The sequence below is a fragment of the Cherax quadricarinatus genome, chromosome 28, assembly GCF_038502225.1.
Source record: "Cherax quadricarinatus isolate ZL_2023a chromosome 28, ASM3850222v1, whole genome shotgun sequence".
Classification (NCBI taxonomy): domain Eukaryota; kingdom Metazoa; phylum Arthropoda; class Malacostraca; order Decapoda; family Parastacidae; genus Cherax; species Cherax quadricarinatus.
Window position 1 is genome coordinate 32,037,386 of NC_091319.1, and position 17,500 is coordinate 32,054,885.

The 17,500-nt window shown below is 46.5% G+C and overlaps 1 protein-coding gene across 1 annotated transcript in view; it reads right to left on the reverse strand.

Annotated features, from left to right (window-relative positions):
- The window catches only part of LOC128693162 (carboxylic ester hydrolase-like), a 141,001-nt gene that overhangs the window by 99,575 nt on the left and 23,926 nt on the right, over nucleotides 1–17,500 (reverse strand). Inside the window, exons 4-5 of the mRNA XM_070089546.1 lie at nucleotides 3,034–3,049; nucleotides 1,810–1,820 (exon numbers count right to left, since the gene is read on the reverse strand). Coding sequence (XP_069945647.1) covers nucleotides 1,810–1,820; nucleotides 3,034–3,049 — 27 coding nt within the window. The remainder of the gene's footprint in view (nucleotides 1–1,809; nucleotides 1,821–3,033; nucleotides 3,050–17,500) is intronic.

Genomic DNA, 17,500 nt, shown 5'->3' on the forward strand with positions numbered 1-17,500 from the left:
GGAAATCAAATTGAATGAGGGGATACACAGGGATATGCAGTGGGAGAATGAAAGGGTGAGGTCAGTCTTTGTGTATGGGCTCCAGGAAGTTGAAGGGAAAACATATGAGGCAAGAAAACAAAGGGAAAAAAAAGCAATTGAAAGCATCATGAAAGCAATAGGAGAAGACGACATGACCCAGCTGGAAAAATTTCGGAGAATAGGGGGGTTTGTAAAAAAAAGAACCTGGCCAGTGAAAGTGACCTTCAAGACAGAATCGACTTGGAACAGGATCCTGCAGGAGAAAGCACGATTAAGGGACATGCCGGCATACAGGAAGGTGTATATCGACCGGGACAGAACACAAGAGGAAAGGCAGAAACTGAGAGAGATGGTACAAAAGCAAAAGGAGGAAAGAGAGGGGATGGAGAAGACAGACAGGAGATCTCAGACCCAGGAAGATCAAATACAGCCTCCCTCACAACTTCCTATAGAAGCCTCCCAACCAGGTCAACCCCAGTGCAACCAAACACTCTAAACCAAAACACCCATGCCACATCCAATGTCTCCACCCACTGCATTACAAACTCCACCCCCACAGCAACCACCCATAGTTCCTTATCAGGTCTCCCACTTCCCCAACCCCAATACACCTCCCAGACCACAGTCTTAGAATAGAAGTTGAAGGTGTGGTATACAAATGCAGATGGAATAACAAATAAGTATGAGGAGTGGCACAAAAGAATCAAGGAGACATCCCCAGACATAATAGCACTCACAGAAACAAAACTCACCAGAATAATAACAGATTCAATCTTTCCATCTGGATATCAAATCCTCAGGAAAGACAGAGGGAGGAGAGGGGGAGGAAGAGTTGCACTTCTCATTAAAAACCAGTGGGGTTTTGAGAAAATGAAAGGAATGGATGGCACGGGCGAAAGGGACTACTTAGTAGGAACAATCCAGTATGAGGGACATAAGGTGATAATTGCAGTAATGTACAACCCACCACAGAACTGCAGGAGGCCAAGAGAAGAATACGATGAGAGCAACAGAGCAATGGTCGACACACTAGCCGAGGTGGCCAGGAGAGCACACATTGGGGGAGCAAAGTTACTAGTTATGGGTGATTTCAATCACAAGGAGATTGACTGGGAAAACCTGGAGCCCCATGGGGGTCCCGAAACATGGAGAACCAAGATGATGTATGTGGTACTGGAAAACCTCATGCATCAACATGTTAGAGACACTACCAGAGAGAGAGGAGAGGATGATCCAGCAAGACTGGACCTTGTATTCACCTTGAGTAGTTCGGACATCGAGGATATCTTGTATGAAAGGCCCCTGGGAGCTAGTGATCATGTGGTTCTGTGCTTCGACTACATAGTTGAGCTCCAAGTGGAGAGAGTAGCAGGAACAGGGTGGGAAAAAACCAAACTACAAAAGGGGGAACTACTCAGGCATAAGGAACTTCCTTCAAGACATTCAGTGGGAGAGGGAACTGACAGGAAAACAAGTACAAGAAATGATGGACTATGTGGCAACAAAATGCAAGGAGGCAGAGGAGAGGTTTGTTCCCAAGGGAAACAGAAATAATGGGAAGAACAGAACGAGTCCTTGGTTCAGCCAAATGTGTAGGGAGGCAAAAACTAGGTGTACTAGAGAATGGAAAAGGTACAGAAGACAGAGAACTCAGGAAAATAAAGAGATTAGCTGAAGAGCCAGAAACGAATGTGCACAGATAAGAAGGGAGGCACAGCGACAATATGAAAATGACATAGCATCGAAAGTCAAGACTGACCCGAAGCTGTTGTACAGCCACATCAGGAAGAAAAGAACAGTCAAGGACCAGGTAATCAGACTGAGGAAGGGTGATGGGGAGTTCACAAGAAACGACCGAGAGGTATGTCAGGAGCTAAACACGAGATTTAAAGAAGTATTTACAGTGGAAACCAGTAGGACTCCAGGAAATCAGAACAGGGGGGTACACCAGCAAGTGCTGGATGAGGTGCATATAACCAAGGAGGAGGTGAAGAAGCTGCTATGCGAACTTGATACCTCGAAGGTGGTGGGACCAGACAACATCTCTCCGTGGGTCCTTAAAGAGGGAGCAGAGATGCTGTGTGTGCTATTAACAAAGATCTTCAACACATCCATTGAAACTGGGCAACTCCCTGAGGTATGGAAGATGGCAAATGTAGTCCCAATTTTTAAAAAGGGAGACAGACATGAGGCACTAAACTACAGACCTGTATCACTAACGTGTATAGTATGCAAGGTCATGGAGAAGATCATCAGGAGGAGAGTGGTGGAGCACCTGGAAAGAAACAAGTGTATAATTGACAACCAGCACGGTTTCAGGGAAGGAAAATCCTGTGTCATAAACCTACTAGAGCTTTATGACAAGGTGACAGAAGTAAGACAAGAGAGAGAGGGGTGGATCGACTGCATTTTTTTGGACTGCAAGAAGGCCTTCGACACAGTTCCTCACAAGAGGTTGCTGCAAAAGCTAGAGGATCAGGCACACATAACAGGAAAGGCACTGCAATGGATCAGGGAATACCTGACAGGGAGGCAACAACAAGTCATGGTACGTGATGAGGTGTCAGAGTGGGCGTCTGTGACAAGCAGGGTTCCACAGGGGTCAGTCCTAGGACCTGTGCTGTTCTTGGAATATGTGAACGACATGACGGAAGGGATATACTCAGAAGTGTCCTTGTTTGCAGATGATGTGAAGTTAATGAGAAGAATCAAATCGGATGAGGATCAGGCAGGACTACAAAGAGACCTGGACAGGCTACGAGCCTGGTCCAGCAACTGGCTCCTTGAGTTTAACCCTCCCAAATGCAAAGTCATGAAGATTGGGGAAGGGCAAAGAAGACCGCAGACACAATATAGTTTAGATGGCCAAAGACTGCAAACCTCACTCAAGGAAAAAGATCTGGGGGTGAGTATAACACCGAGCATATCTCCTGAGGCGCACATCAATCAGATAACTGCTGCAGCATACGGGCGCCTGGCAAACCTACGGATAGCGTTCCGATACCTCAGTAAGGATTCGTTCAAGACTCTGTATACTATTTAAGTCAATCCCATACTGGAGTATGCAGCACCAGTTTGGAATCCACACCTAGTCAAGCACAACAAGAAATTAGAGAAAGTGCAAAGGTTTGCAACAAGACTAGTCCCAAAGCTACGGGGATTGTCCTACGAAGAAAGGTTGAGGGAAATCGGCCTGACGACACTGGAGGATAGGAGGGTCAGGGGAGACATGATAACGACATATAAAATACTGCGCGGAATAGACAAGGTGGACAAAGACGGGATGTTCCAGAGAAGGGACACAGACACAAGAGGTCACAATTGGAAGTTGAAGACTCAGATGAATCAAAGGGATGTTAGGAAGTATTTCTTCAGTCATAGAGTAGTCAGGCCGTGGAATAGCCTAGAAAGTGACGTAGTGGAGGCGGGAACCATACATAGTTTTAAGGCGAGGTATGATAAAGCTCATGGGGCAGGGAGAGAGAGGACCTAGTAGCAATCAGCGAAGAGGCGGGGCCAGGAGCTATGACTCGACCCCTGCAACCACAAATAGGTGAAATAGGTGAGTACACACACACACACACACACACACACACACACACACACACACACACACACACACACACACACACACACACACACACACACACACACACACACATATATATATATATATATATATATATATATATATATATATATATATATATATATATATATATATATATATACATATAGGGAAGTACCACCTCTATGGCTGGAATGGGGACCCTCATCCTCAGAGAAGACAATAAACGTACCTCGGGGAAAACTCAAGGTTCTCCCCGGAGCTGTTTGAATATTTTCTTCTCCTACCACCCCCTATATTTGATATTCTATGTGAACATTTATTAATAAACAGAATACATTTACAGAAAAACTTAAACATGAATACAATGGCACAATATATCAAAGATCATGAGTTTCCTGCAGCTCCTCCGAGGCTGGACCCGAGCCAAGTATGCAGCAAGCGTTTCCCCTCTGGATGTCTACGGTGAGGCGTTGGAACATAAAAGTGGCTGCCCTTGGGTCCCTTGTGGTGTCAATGAGTCTGGAACCCAATTCTTTAAGGAAACGTGTGACATTTTTTCCCCATGATCTCAAGGTCTCTGATCCCACTGGGACAAATTGATACCGTTGGCTTATGTCCCTGTACTTCCTGATCTTGTACTCCTCCCTGTGGTCAGCAGCTCCTCCCTGTCGCCCCACACTGTGATGGATATAGGTGTCAGCTAGTGTGGACTCACAGGTATAGTCCCATGCTAAGAGCTTGCCATTCTTCCAAGGATAGATGGTGATCCCGTCGGGGCGGTTTGCTGGGTTGTGGGTATTGTTGGCTGCAAGTGATTGGGGCTCCCTCTCGGCTTGGCATCCAGCTGTAGCAAGGGATCTCTTAATGATGTCGTTGACCTCATTGTGTATTGCGTGCCAGCCCTTGGTTTTGGAACAGTTAATATCATGTAGACCGTATTGGTCTGCTTGCGCTTCGCCGCAAATACACGTATATTCTGTGTGAATTGGGGCAGCAAGGCGCAAAGCCACTGCAATACGGAGAGTCTTAGGGTCGAGTCGCATTCCCATTGTCGATATGGGAACTGTTTGGAGGAAGTCCCCGAAGTGATGTGCGCTCACAGCCTGGAGACGGGCAATATATGATGGGGTCCACCTCTGGTGTAACTTGTGGGACCCATAGCCTCGGAGAAGTGGATAAAAAGGCTTCAAGGAAGAATATTTGGATTTCTTCCTGAAGCCGTTTGAATATTCCACTTCCCCTACCACCCCATCCATTCATTTTTTTTTTAACAATAGGAATATTTTATTACATAATATGGTACAAAAGATTTAAGATATACATTGTTGATATAAAGGTGGCATATACGGTACATGTTGTTACGTGTGTATCACCGATTATAAGGCGAAAATCTCATCCAGCTCCTCAGAGCTGGGGCGTGTGCCCAAAATACAGCAGGCATTATCCCTTTGAACAGCCGCACTGAGCCGCTGGAACAGAAAACTAGCTGCCCTCTGATCCCTAGTTACCCTGATGAGTCTTTTTCCCAGCTCCTTAAGGAATTTAGATGCACTCTTTCCCCATGAGCCAAGGGTCTCTGAGCCTATGGGAACAAACATATAATGATGGGCAAGTTCTCCATATTTTCTAGACTTTTGGGACTCCCTGAAGCTGGCAGCTGCCCCTCCTTCCTCCCTGGTGTATTGGTGATAGGCATCAGCCAAGGTAGATGCACATGTATAGTCCCACACCACCTGCGTCCCGTCTGTCCAGGCTTGAAGGGTGATACCATCTGGACGCTTCTGGCTGCCATCAGATCTGCATAGCTGGGGTGGCTCCCTTACTGCTGGGCATCCGGCTGTTGTGAGGCTCCTCTTGATGTTATTAACCTCCTCATGTCTTGCAATTTTTCCCTCGGATTTACGGCACACAAGACCATGGTACCCGAATCGGTCCGCTGCTTCACTGCCATAAATATATATACATATATAAATATATATATACATATATATATATATATATATATATATATATATATATATATATATATATATATATATATATATATATATATATATATATATATATATATATATATATGTATATATATATATATATATATATATATATATATATATATATATATATATATATATATATATATATATATATATATATTCAAAGCAACCACTGGGAAAGTTGAATGATAGATTTTGGCTTTTCTGGTTGGAATCAACACATCTTCAGGCTCTTGCAATGTTGCATAAATGAATAGGAAATCCATGTAGATTTGTTCCGGGAAACGACTTTAGCTAGAGACAACCAGTGCCCGGTTTGTAGTGTTAGGAGAGTTCTTTGTATGAACAGAGACTTAATCTGGGCTGAATGTCTGAGAGGGAGAGCACTGGACATTGCTGGTGCTTTCGACCGGGTGTGGCACCAGGGCCTCTTAGCAAAACTTCAAGCACTGGGAATTGCAGGCTCTACGCCATGTCTCCTCAGTGATTACCTTCATGGTAGATCTCTAAGGGTAGTCCTCAATGGAACGGAATCAGCAAGACATCCTATTGGGGCAAGTGTTCCACAAGGAAGCGTGCTGGGACCATTGTTATGGAATGTCTACTTCAACGACCTTCTTCATCTCATCCCAGAATCCCATGCATACGCAGACGACTGTACACTGACATTCACTTATCCGAGAGAAGAAATGTCAGCTGCTCTAAGCTACATTAATCACCAGCTAAGAGCTATATCAGCTTGGGGAAATAGATGGCAAGTAGCATTTGCACCTGAGAAAACACAAATTATGATGATCTCTAGGCACCATGAAGGTAATGCCGTTGCAGTAGTAAGGATGAATGGGAGGGTGTTGGCACCTGGAGAAGAAGTTGATATCCTTGGGGTGAAATTTGACTCCAAACTAACCATGAAGAACCATGTTGTAAATCTTGCAAACAAGGCAGCCAGGAAGCTTACAGCACTTCGCCGTATCTCGCATCTGCTTGACAGTAGGAGTTGCAAGATTCTGTACGAGGCACAAGTACGCTCACACCTTGAGTATGCTCCACTTTCTTGGTTTGCCTGCCCCCCCCCTCTCATCTGCGACTGCTTGACAAAGTAGAGAACAGAGCAAGACGTCTCATCTCTCGCCTGGACCCATCCTGGATAGATCTGTCATTTCAGCAGAGCCTTCAACACAGGAGGGATGTGGGTGGCCTTACTGTTATGTACAAGGTCAATATTGTCAAAGTGCCACACTTGGATCCACTTCGAGGACAGCGTGAAACAAGCTTTAATGCCACAAGACGGGCAGAAAGCAGCAACTTCACTCTGGCTGTACCCTTCTCCAGAACATCACTCCATCTGAGATCATATATACCCAGGATGACTCGAGTATGGAACACATTCGTACAGCATAGTGATGTCAACGAGATAAAGTCAGTTGATCAAATGAAAATGCTGGCCCACAGATGGCTCCAACTTCATCCTGTTCCTTGCTTGTATGTTTTGTAACACATATAAGAATTGTGGAATACTCTGATTATCTAGTGTATAAGGCAACTGAAATCACTTTTGAGAGTAATTTTAAAAATACTGGTTAGTTCATTAGGAATTTTGAACCTAATGTATAAGTAATTCGAAGTAGAATGAATCATGAATGAAACGTCTGATGGAATGAGAATAATCGAATTATTACTTTAGGGAGAACTGAAGTAACTAATTCTCAGAGTGTGTTAGAAAAAAGGTTATGTCTGGATCACTACATTTGAATCTTGATGTTTTCTCCAAAATCGGGGTTTAGGATATTCTTTAAAATGAGTGAAAACCCGTTAAAGAAGACTTAATGAATTTAGTTTATTATGGTAGATGGGAACGTTTGTGGATAAGGTAACTTGGAATATCTTGAAGAGTGTTCCAGTAAGAGTCTTGGAGAAAATTCTTTAGAGGAACAACCCAAAAATAAAGACTATGAATGTGAATATTTGATGGAAAAAACATTATGGCTCTTCCATGATCATTTATAGAAAAAAAAATTACAGTTCGTAAATGAAGACTAAGTGGAAAATTAAGAATTTAATAATAGTTTTATGAAGAGTTAATGACAAAAAGATTTTATGGATAAGATTAAATAAATATTTGACTACCTATGAGTCGAGTTTTGTGAAATTATATAATTTGAGCGTTTTATTGATTAGAATTTTAATAATGAAGAATAAAACTGAGTGTGTGTTTAAGTTTATAAGTGTGTCTTTGTGAGGGGTATGTCCTGTGTGAGGGGTATGTACTGTGTGAGGGGTATGTTCTGTGTGAGGGGTATGTTCTGTGTGAGGGGTATGTTCTGTGTGAGGGGTATGTTCTGTGTGAGGGGTATGTTCTGTGTGAGGGGTATGTTCTGTGTGAGGGGTATGTACTTTGTGAGGGGTATGTCCTGTGTGAGGGGTATGCCCTGTGTGAGGGGTATGTCCTGTGTGAGGGGTATGTTCTGTGTGACGGGTATGTCCTGTGTGAGGGGTATGTTCTGTGTGAGGAGTATGTTCTGTGTGAGGGGTATGTACTGTGTGAGGGGTCTGTACTGTGTGAGGGGTATGTTCTGTGTGAGGGGTATGTACTGTGTGAGGGTATGTCCTGTGTGAGGGGTATGTTCTGTGTGAGGGGTATGTTCTGTGTGAGGGGTATGTACTGTGTGAAGGGTATGTTCTGTGTGAGGGGTATGTACTGTGTGAGGGGTATGTACTGTGTGAGGGGTATGTTCTGTGTGAGGGGTATGTACTGTGTGAGGGGTATGTACTGTGTGAGGGGTATGTCCTAGGGGTGTGAGGGGTATGTACTGTGTGAGGGGTATGTTCTGTGTGAGGGGTATGTTCTGTGTGAGGGGTATGTACTGTGTGAGGGGTATGTCCTGTGTGAGGGGTATGTTCTCAGTGAGGGGTATGTTCTGTGTGAGGGGTATGTACTGTGTGAGGGGTATGTTCTGTGTGAGGGGTATGTTCTGTGTGAGGGGTATGTACTGTGTGAGGGGTATGTCCTGTGTGAGGGGTATGTTCTGTGTGAGGGGTATGTACTGTGTGAGGGGTATGTCCTGTGTGAGGGGTATGTACTGTGTGAGGGGAATGTTCTGTGTGAGGGGTATGTACTGAGTGAGGGATATGTTCTGTGTGAGGGGTATGTTCTGTGTGAGGGGTATGTTCTGTGTGAGGGGTATGTTCTGTGTGAGGGGTATGTACTGTGTGAGGGGTATGTACTGTGTGAGGGGTATGTTCTGTGTGAGGGGTATGTTCTGAGTGAGGGATATGTTCTGTGTGAGGGGTATGTTCTGTGAGAGGGGTATGTTCTGAGTGAGGGGTATGTTCTGTCTGAGGGGTATGTTCTGTGTGAGGGGTATGTTCTGTGTGAGGGGTATGTTCTGTATGAGGGTATGTTCTGTGTGAGGGGTATGTTCTGTGTGAGGGGTATGTTCTGTGTGAGGGGTATGTTCTGTGTGAGGGGTATGTCCTGTGTGAGGGGTATCTTCTGTGTGACGGGTATGTCCTGTGTGAGGGGTATGTTCTGTGTGACGGGTATGTCCTGTGTGAGGGATATGTTCTGTGAGACGGGTATGTTCTGTGTGACGGGTATGTCCTGTGTGAGGGGTATGTTCTGTGTGACGGTATGTTCTGTGTGAGGGGTATGTTCTGTGTGAGGGGTATGTTCTGTGTGACGGGTATGTCCTGTGTGAGGGGTATGTTCTGTGTGAGGGGTATGTTCTGTGTGAGGGGTATGTTCTGTGTGAGGGGTATGTTCTGTGTGAGGGGTATGTTCTGTGTGACGGGTATGTCCTGTGTGAGGGGTATGTTCTGTGTGAGGGGTATGTTCTGTGTGGGGGGTATGTTCTGTGTGACGGGTATGTTCTGTGTGAGGGATATGTTCTGTGTGAGGGGTATGTTCTGTGTGAGGGATATGTCCTGTGTGAGGGGTATGTTCTGTGTGATGGGTATGTCCTGTGTGAGGGGTATGTTCTGTGTGAGGGGTATGTTCTGTGTGAGGGATATGTCCTGTGTGAGGGGTATGTTTTGTGTGAGGGGTATGTCCTGTGTGAGGGGTAAGTTCTGTGTGAGGGGTATGTTCTGTGTGAGGGGTATGTTCTGTGTGAGAGGTATGTTCTGTGTGAGGGGTATGTTCTGTGTGACGGGTATGTCCTGTGTGAGGGGTATGTTCTGTGTGAGGGGTATGTTCTGTGTGAGGGATATGTCATGTGTGAGGGGTATGTTTTGTGTGAGGGATATGTCCTGTGTGAGGGGTAAGTTCTGTGTGAGGGGTATGTTCTGTGTGAGGGGTATGTTCTGTGTGAGAGGTATGTTCTGTGTGAGGGGTATGTTCTGTGTGAGGGGTATATTCTGTGTGAGGGGTATGTTCTGTGTGAGAGGTATGTTCTGTGTGAGGGGTATGTTCTGTGTGAGGGGTATATTCTGTGTGAGGGATATGTCCTGTGTGAGGGATATGTCCTGTGTGAGGGTTATGTTCTGTGTGAGGGATATGTCCTGTGTGAGGGGTATGTCCTGTGTGAGGGGTATGTCCTGTGTGAGGGTTTTGTTCTGTGTGAGGGATATGTCCTGTGTCAGGGGTATGTCCTGTGTGAGGGGTATGTCCTGTGTGAATGATATGTCCTGTATCAGGGGTATGTCCTGTGTGAGAGGTATGTCTTGTGTGATGGGTATGTCCTGCATGAGGAGTATGTCCTGCGTGAGGGGTATGACCTGTGTGAGGGATATGTCATGTGTGAGGGGTATGTCCTGGGTGAGATGTATGTCCTGTGTGAGGGGTACGTCCTGTGTGAGGGGTATATCCTGTGTTAGGGGTATGTCCTGTGTGAGAGGTATGGCCTGTGTGAGGGGTATGCCCTGTGTGAGGGGTATGTCCTGTGTGAGGGGTATGTCCTGTGTGAGGAGTATGTCCTGTGTGAGTGGTATGTCCTGTGTGAGGGTAATGTCCTGTGTGAGGGGTATGACCTGTGTAAAGGTTATGTCCTGTGTGAGGGGTATGCCCTGTGTGAGGGGTATGTCCTGTGTGAGAGGTATGTCCTGTGTGAGGGGTATGTCCTGTGTGAGGGGTACGTCCTTTGTGAGCGGTATATCCTGTGTGAGGGGTATGTCCTGTTTGAGATGTATGTCCTGTGTGAGGGGTATGTCCTGTGTGAGGGGTATCTTCTGTGTGAGGGGTATGTTCTGTGTGAGGGGTATGTTCTGAGTGAGGGATATGTTCGGTGTGAGGGGTATGTTCTGTGTGAGGGGTATGTTCTGAGTGAGGGGTATGTTCTGTCTGAGGGGTATGTTCTGTGTGAGGGGTATGTTCTGTGTGAGGGGTATGTTCTGTGTGAGGATATGTTCTGTGTGAGGGGTATGCTCTGTGTGAGGGGTATGTTCTGTGTGAGGGGTATGTTCTGTGTGAGGGGTATGTCCTGTGTGAGGGGTATGTTCTGTGTGACGGGTATGTCCTGTGTGAGGGGTATGTTCTGTGTGACGGGTATGTCCTGTGTGAGGGATATGTTCTGTGAGACGGGTATGTTCTGTGTGACGGGTATGTCCTGTGTGAGGGGTATGTTCTGTGTGACGGGTATGTTCTGTGTGAGGGGTATGTTCTGTGTGAGGGGTATGTTCTGTGTGACGGGTATGTCCTGTGTGAGGGGTATGTTCTGTGTGAGGGGTATGTTCTGTGTGAGGGGTATGTTCTGTGTGAGGGGTATGTTCTGTGTGAGGGGTATGTTCTGTGTGAGGGGTATGTTCTGTGTGACGGGTATGTCCTGTGTGAGGGGTATGTTCTGTGTGAGGGGTATGTTCTGTGTGCGGGGGTATGTTCTGTGTGACGGGTATGTTCTGTGTGAGGGGTATGTTCTGTGTGAGGGGTATGTTCTGTGTGAGGGGTATGTCCTGTGTGAGGGGTATGTTCTGTGTGATGGGTATGTCCTGTGTGAGGGGTATGTTCTGTGTGAGGGGTATGTTCTGTGTGAGGGGTATGGCCTGTGTGAGGGGTATGCCCTGTGTGAGGGGTATGTCCTGTGTGAGGGGTATGGCCTGTGTGAGGGGTATGCCCTGTGTGAGGGGTATGTCCTGTGTGAGGGGTATGTCCTGTGTGAGGGGTATGTCCTGTGTGAGGGGTATGTCCTGTGTGAGGAGTATGTCCTGTGTGAGTGGTATGTCCTGTGTGAGGGTAATGTCCTGTGTGAGGGGTATGACCTGTGTGAAGGTTATGTCCTGTGTGAGGGGTATGCCCTGTGTGAGGGGTATGTCCTGTGTGAGAGGTATGTCCTGTGTGAGGGGTATGTCCTGTGTGAGGGGTATGTCCTTTGTGAGCGGTATATCCTGTGTGAGGGGTATGTCCTGTGTGAGTGGTCTGTCCTGTGTGAGGGGTATGTCCTGTGTGAAGGGTATGTTCTGTGTGAGGGGTATGTTCTGTGTGAGGGGTATGTTCTGAGTGAGGGATATGTTCTGTGTGAGGGGTATGTTCTGTGTGAGGGGTATGTTCTGTGTGAGGGGTATGTACTGTGTGAGGGGTATGTTCTGTGTGAGGGGTATGTTCTGTGTGAGGGGTATGTTCTGTGTGAGGGGTATGTTCTGTGTGAGGGGTATGCTCTGTGTGAGTGGTATGTTCTGTGTGAGGGGTATGTTCTGTGTGAGGGGTATGTCCTGTGTGAGGGGTATGTTCTGTGTGACGGGTATGTCCTGTGGGAGGGGTATGTTCTGTGTGACGGGTATGTCCTGTGTGAGGGATATGTTCTGTGAGACGGGTATGTTCTGTGTGACGGGTATGTCCTGTGTGAGGGGTATGTTCTGTGTGACGGGTATGTTCTGTGTGAGGGGTATGTTCTGTGTGAGGGGTATGTTCTGTGTGACCGGTATGTCCTGTGTGAGGGGTATGTTCTGTGTGAGGGGTATGTTCTGTGTGGGGGGGTATGTTCTGTGTGACGGGTATGTCCTGTGTGAGGGGTATGTTCTGTGTGAGGGGTATGTTCTGTGTGAGGGGTATGTCCTGTGTGAGGGGTATGTTCTGTGTGATGGGTATGTCCTGTGTGAGGGGTATGTTCTGTGTGAGGGGTATGTTCTGTGTGAGGGATATGTCCTGTGTGAGGGGTATGTTTTGTGTGAGGGGTATGTCCTGTGTGAGGGGTAAGTTCTGTGTGAGGGGTATGTTCTGTGTGAGGGGTATATTCTGTGTGAGAGGTATGTTCTGTGTGAGGTGTATGTTCTGTGTGACGGGTATGTCCTGTGTGAGGGGTATGCTCTGTGTGAGGGGTATGTTCTGTGTGAGGGATATGTCATGTGTGAGGGGTATATTTTGTGTGAGGGGTATGTCCTGTGTGAGGGGTAAGTTCTGTGTGAGGGGTATGTTCTGTGTGAGGGGTATGTTCTGTGTGAGAGGTATGTTCTGTGTGACGGGTATGTTCTGTGTGAGGGGTATATTCTGTGTGAGGGGTATGTTCTGTGTGAGGGGTATGTTCTGTGTGAAGGATATGTCCTGTGTGAGGGGTATGTCCTATGTGAGGGGTATGTTCTGTGTGAGGGGTATGTTCTGTGTGAGGGTTATGTTCTGTGTGAGGGATATGTCCTGTGTGAGGGATATGTCCTGTGTGAGGGTTATGTTCTGTGTGAGGGATATGTCCTGTGTGAGGGGTATGTCCTGTGTGAGGGGTATGTCCTGTGTGAGGGTTTTGTTCTGTGTGAGGGATATGTCCTGTGTCAGGGGTATGTCCTGTGTGAGGGGTATGTCCTGTGTGAATGATATGTCCTGTATCAAGGGTATGTCCTGTGTGAGAGGTATGTCTTGTGTGATGGGTATGTCCTGCATGAGGAGTATGTCCTGCGTGAGGGGTATGACCTGTGTGAGGGATATGTCATGTGTGAGGGGTATGTCCTGGGTGAGATGTATGTCCTGTGTGAGGGGTATGTCCTGTGTGAGGGGTATATCCTGTGTTAGGGGTATGTCCTGTGTGAGAGGTATGGCCTGTGTGAGGGGTATGCCCTGTGTGAGGGGTATGTCCTGTGTGAGGGGTATGTCCTGTGTGAGGGGTATGTCCTGTGTGAGGGGTATGTCCTGTGTGAGGAGTATGTCCTGTGTGAGTGGTATGTCCTGTGTGAGGGGTATGTCCTGTGTGAGGGGTACGTCCTTTGTGAGCGGTATATCCTGTGTGAGGGGTATGTCCTGTTTGAGATGTATGTCCTGTGTGAGGGGCATGTCCTGTGTGAGGGGTATATCCTCTGTGAGAGGTACGTCCTGTGTGAGTGGTATGTCCTGTGTGAGGGTTATGTCCTGTGTGAGGGGTATGTCCTGTGTGAGGTGCATGTCCTGTGTGAGGGGTATATCCTGTGTGAGGGGTACATCCTGTGCGAGGGGTATGTTTTGTGTGAGGGGTATGTCCTGTGTGAGAGGTATGTCCTGTGTGAGGGGTATGTCCTGTGTGAAAGGTATGTCCTGTGTGAGGGGTATGTCCTGTTTGAGGGTTATGGCCTGCGTGAAAGGCATGCCCTGTGTGAGGGGTATGTCCTGTGTGAGGTGTATGTCCTGTGTGAAGGGTATGTCCTGTGTGAGGGGTATGTCCTGTTTGATGGTTATGGCCTGCGTGAGGGGCATGCCCTGTGTGAGGGGTATGTCCTGTGTGAGGGGTATGTGCTGTGTGAGGGGTACGTCCTGTGTGAGGGGTATGTCCTGTGTGAAGGGTATGGCCTGTTTGAAGGGTATGACCTGTGTGATTGGTACGTCCTGTGTGAGGAGTATGTCCTGTGTGAGGGGTATGTCCTATGTGAGGGGTATGTCCTGTGTGAGGGATATGTCCTGTGTGAGGGTTATGTTCTGTGTGAGGGATATGTCCTGTGTGAGGGGTATGTCCTGTGTGAGGGGTATGTCCTGTGTGAGGGTTTTGTTCTGTGTGAGGGATATGTCCTGTGTCAGGGGTATGTCCTGTGTGAGGGGTATGTCCTGTGTGAATGATATGTCCTGTATCAGGGGTATGTCCTGTGTGAGAGGTATGTCTTGTGTGATGGGTATGTCCTGCATGAGGAGTATGTCCTGCGTGAGGGGTATGACCTGTGTGAGAGATATGTCATGTGTGAGGGGTATGTCCTGGGTGAGATGTATGTCCTGTGTGAGGGGTATGTCCTGTGTGAGGGGTATATCCTGTGTTAGGGGTATGTCCTGTGTGAGAGGTATGGCCTGTGTGAGGGGTATGCCCTGTGTGAGGGGTATGTCCTGTGTGAGGGGTATGTCCTGTGTGAGAGGTATGGCCTGTGTTAGGGGTATGACCTGTGTGAAGGTTATGTCCTGTGTGAGGGGTATGCCCTGTGTGAGGGGTATGTCCTGTGTGAGAGGTATGTCCTGTGTGAGGGGTATGTCCTGTGTGAGGGGTACGTCCTTTGTGAGCGGTATATCCTGTGTGAGGGGTATGTCCTGTTTGAGATGTATGTCCTGTGTGAGGGGCATGTCCTGTGTGAGGGGTATATCCTCTGTGAGAGGTACGTCCTGTGTGAGTGGTATGTCCTGTGTGAGGGTTATGTCCTGTGTGAGGGGTATGTCATGTGTGAGGTGCATGTCCTGTGTGAGGGGTATATCCTGTGCCAGGGGTACATCCTCTGTTAGGGGTATGTCCTGTGTGAGAGGTATGTCCTGTGTGAGGGGTATGCCCTGTGTGAGCGGTACGTCCTGTGTGAGGGGTATATCCTGTGTTAGGGGTATGTCCTGTGTGAGGGGTATGTCCTGTGTGAGGGGTATGTCCTGTGTGAGGGATATGTCCTGTTTGAGGGGTATGTCCTCTCTGAGGGGTATGTCCTGTGTGAGGGGTATATCCTGTGTGAGGGGTACATCCTGTGCGAGGGGTATGTTTTGTGTGAGGGGTATGTCCTGTGTGAGAGGTATGTCCTGTGTGAGGGGTATGTCCTGTGTGAAAGGTATGTCCTGTGTGAGGGGTATGTCCTGTTTGAGGGTTATGGCCTGCGTGAGGGGCATGCCCTGTGTGAGGGGTATGTCCTGTGTGAGGTGTATGTCCTGTGTGAAGGGTATGTCCTGTGTGAGGGGTATGTCCTGTTTGAGGGTTATGGCCTGCGTGAGGGGCATGCCCTGTGTGAGGGGTATGTCCTGTGTGAGGGGTATGTGCTGTGTGAGGGGTACGTCCTGTGTGAGGGATATGTCCTGTGTGAAGGGTATGGCCTGTTTGAAGGGTATGACCTGTGTGATTGGTACGTCCTGTGTGAGGAGTATGTCCTGTGTGAGGGGTATGTCCTATGTGAGGGGTATGTCCTGTGTGAGGGGTACGTCCTGTGTGAGATGTATTTCCTGTGTGAAGGGTATGTCCTGTGTGAGGGGTATGTCCAATGTGAGGGGTATGTCCTGTGTGAGGGGTACGTCCTGTGTGAGGGGTATGTCCTGTGTGAGGGGTACGTCAAGAAATTACCAAATTACCAAAAAAGATAACATGGTTATCGTCTCCATTTTTATGCCCTTCAGATTATATAAGCCTGATGGATAACCTGAGAGATGTGAATATTAAAATGGTATAAAATACTGACAGGTTGTTATGTAAGACACATATGCAACAGTTAGGTATCTTTACGTCGAAACGTTTCGCCTACACGGTACGCTTCTTGTGATACCTTTTTACAAAGCGAGAAATAGGACCTCAGCCTCAATCATTTTGACCTCAGCTTTGAGGAAGGTGATGGAACCCGTGATTCCTGACGAAATTACGGAGCCCCTTTTAAAAGATATAATTTGATCAACGTATCTCGGATCTGTTATACAATGGTGTAGTCTTGCATTTACGAATTTATAATAATTTTTGCTAACATATTCCACGCGGCAGCCCAAAATAAAGAGTACTATATTGTGTATATATACTCCAGTAAGGCCTTTCATATACTCTGAAAGAGGAGACTGATGTAGAAAGTAGAGGCACATGGTCTAGAAGAAATTACATAAATAACCAGAGAATAGGAGAAGGAAACGTATGACGACGTTTCCGTCCGATTTGGACCATTAAGTAGTCACACACACTGACCGAAACATGGTCATAAGTTTCTTTCTCCGATGTACGGGTTATTTGTGTATTGTTGCTCTCACGGTATTGTGCCTTTTCGTTCTTTATAGGAGAAATTATTTTTTGGATGAGGTCATGGATGACACACGATGGAGTTTGCATAAATCTGAGTGAAGACTCGTTATAAATAGTGTTCTTCAGGGGTCAGTATTGGAAGTCTTGTCGTTCACAGTTTACATAAGCGACGTAGATGAGGAAATAAATAACGATGTGCGTAGGTCTGCCGATGACACTAAAATTGACCATCAAATAATTCCTGGGGACACTGGTAAGCTACAGGATGACTTGGTTAGGCTAATGCTTTAGTTAGAGAAGTGGTAGATGCTATGCCATGCATAGACAAGTAGTATTCTAATCCTAAGGACAGAAAATAACTTGTGGCCTTTGAAAAAGTAAGTACACACACACCCCGACTTACGATTAAGTTACGTTCCAGAAGGCCGTTTGTGTCTTGAATTGTTCGTAAGTCGTTATTTTGCCATTTTTCTATTGTTTTGATTATTATTATTATTGTTTTAATATTATTATCATTATTATTATTCTAATTCTCTCTGTGTGCCATTGTTCGTTGAAAACTTAAAGACAATACTAAAGCATATTTTAATAATAAATGCTGTAATAAAAAACGGCAGTCTGTTCGTATGTCCGAATGTTCGTAACTCGAATGTTCGTAACTCGAATGTTCGTAAATGGGATAGTGTCTGTAATTTAGATCTTAGGCAAACAGTGCTTGAATGTTGTTATTTATTCATATCAATATGAATAAATAACAGAAGTCCTAATGTTATACTCTAACCACATCCAGTAAAGTCTCATTCACAATATGCTGTTCAGTTATGGTTTCTATATTATACAATGGATTTAATTGCGCT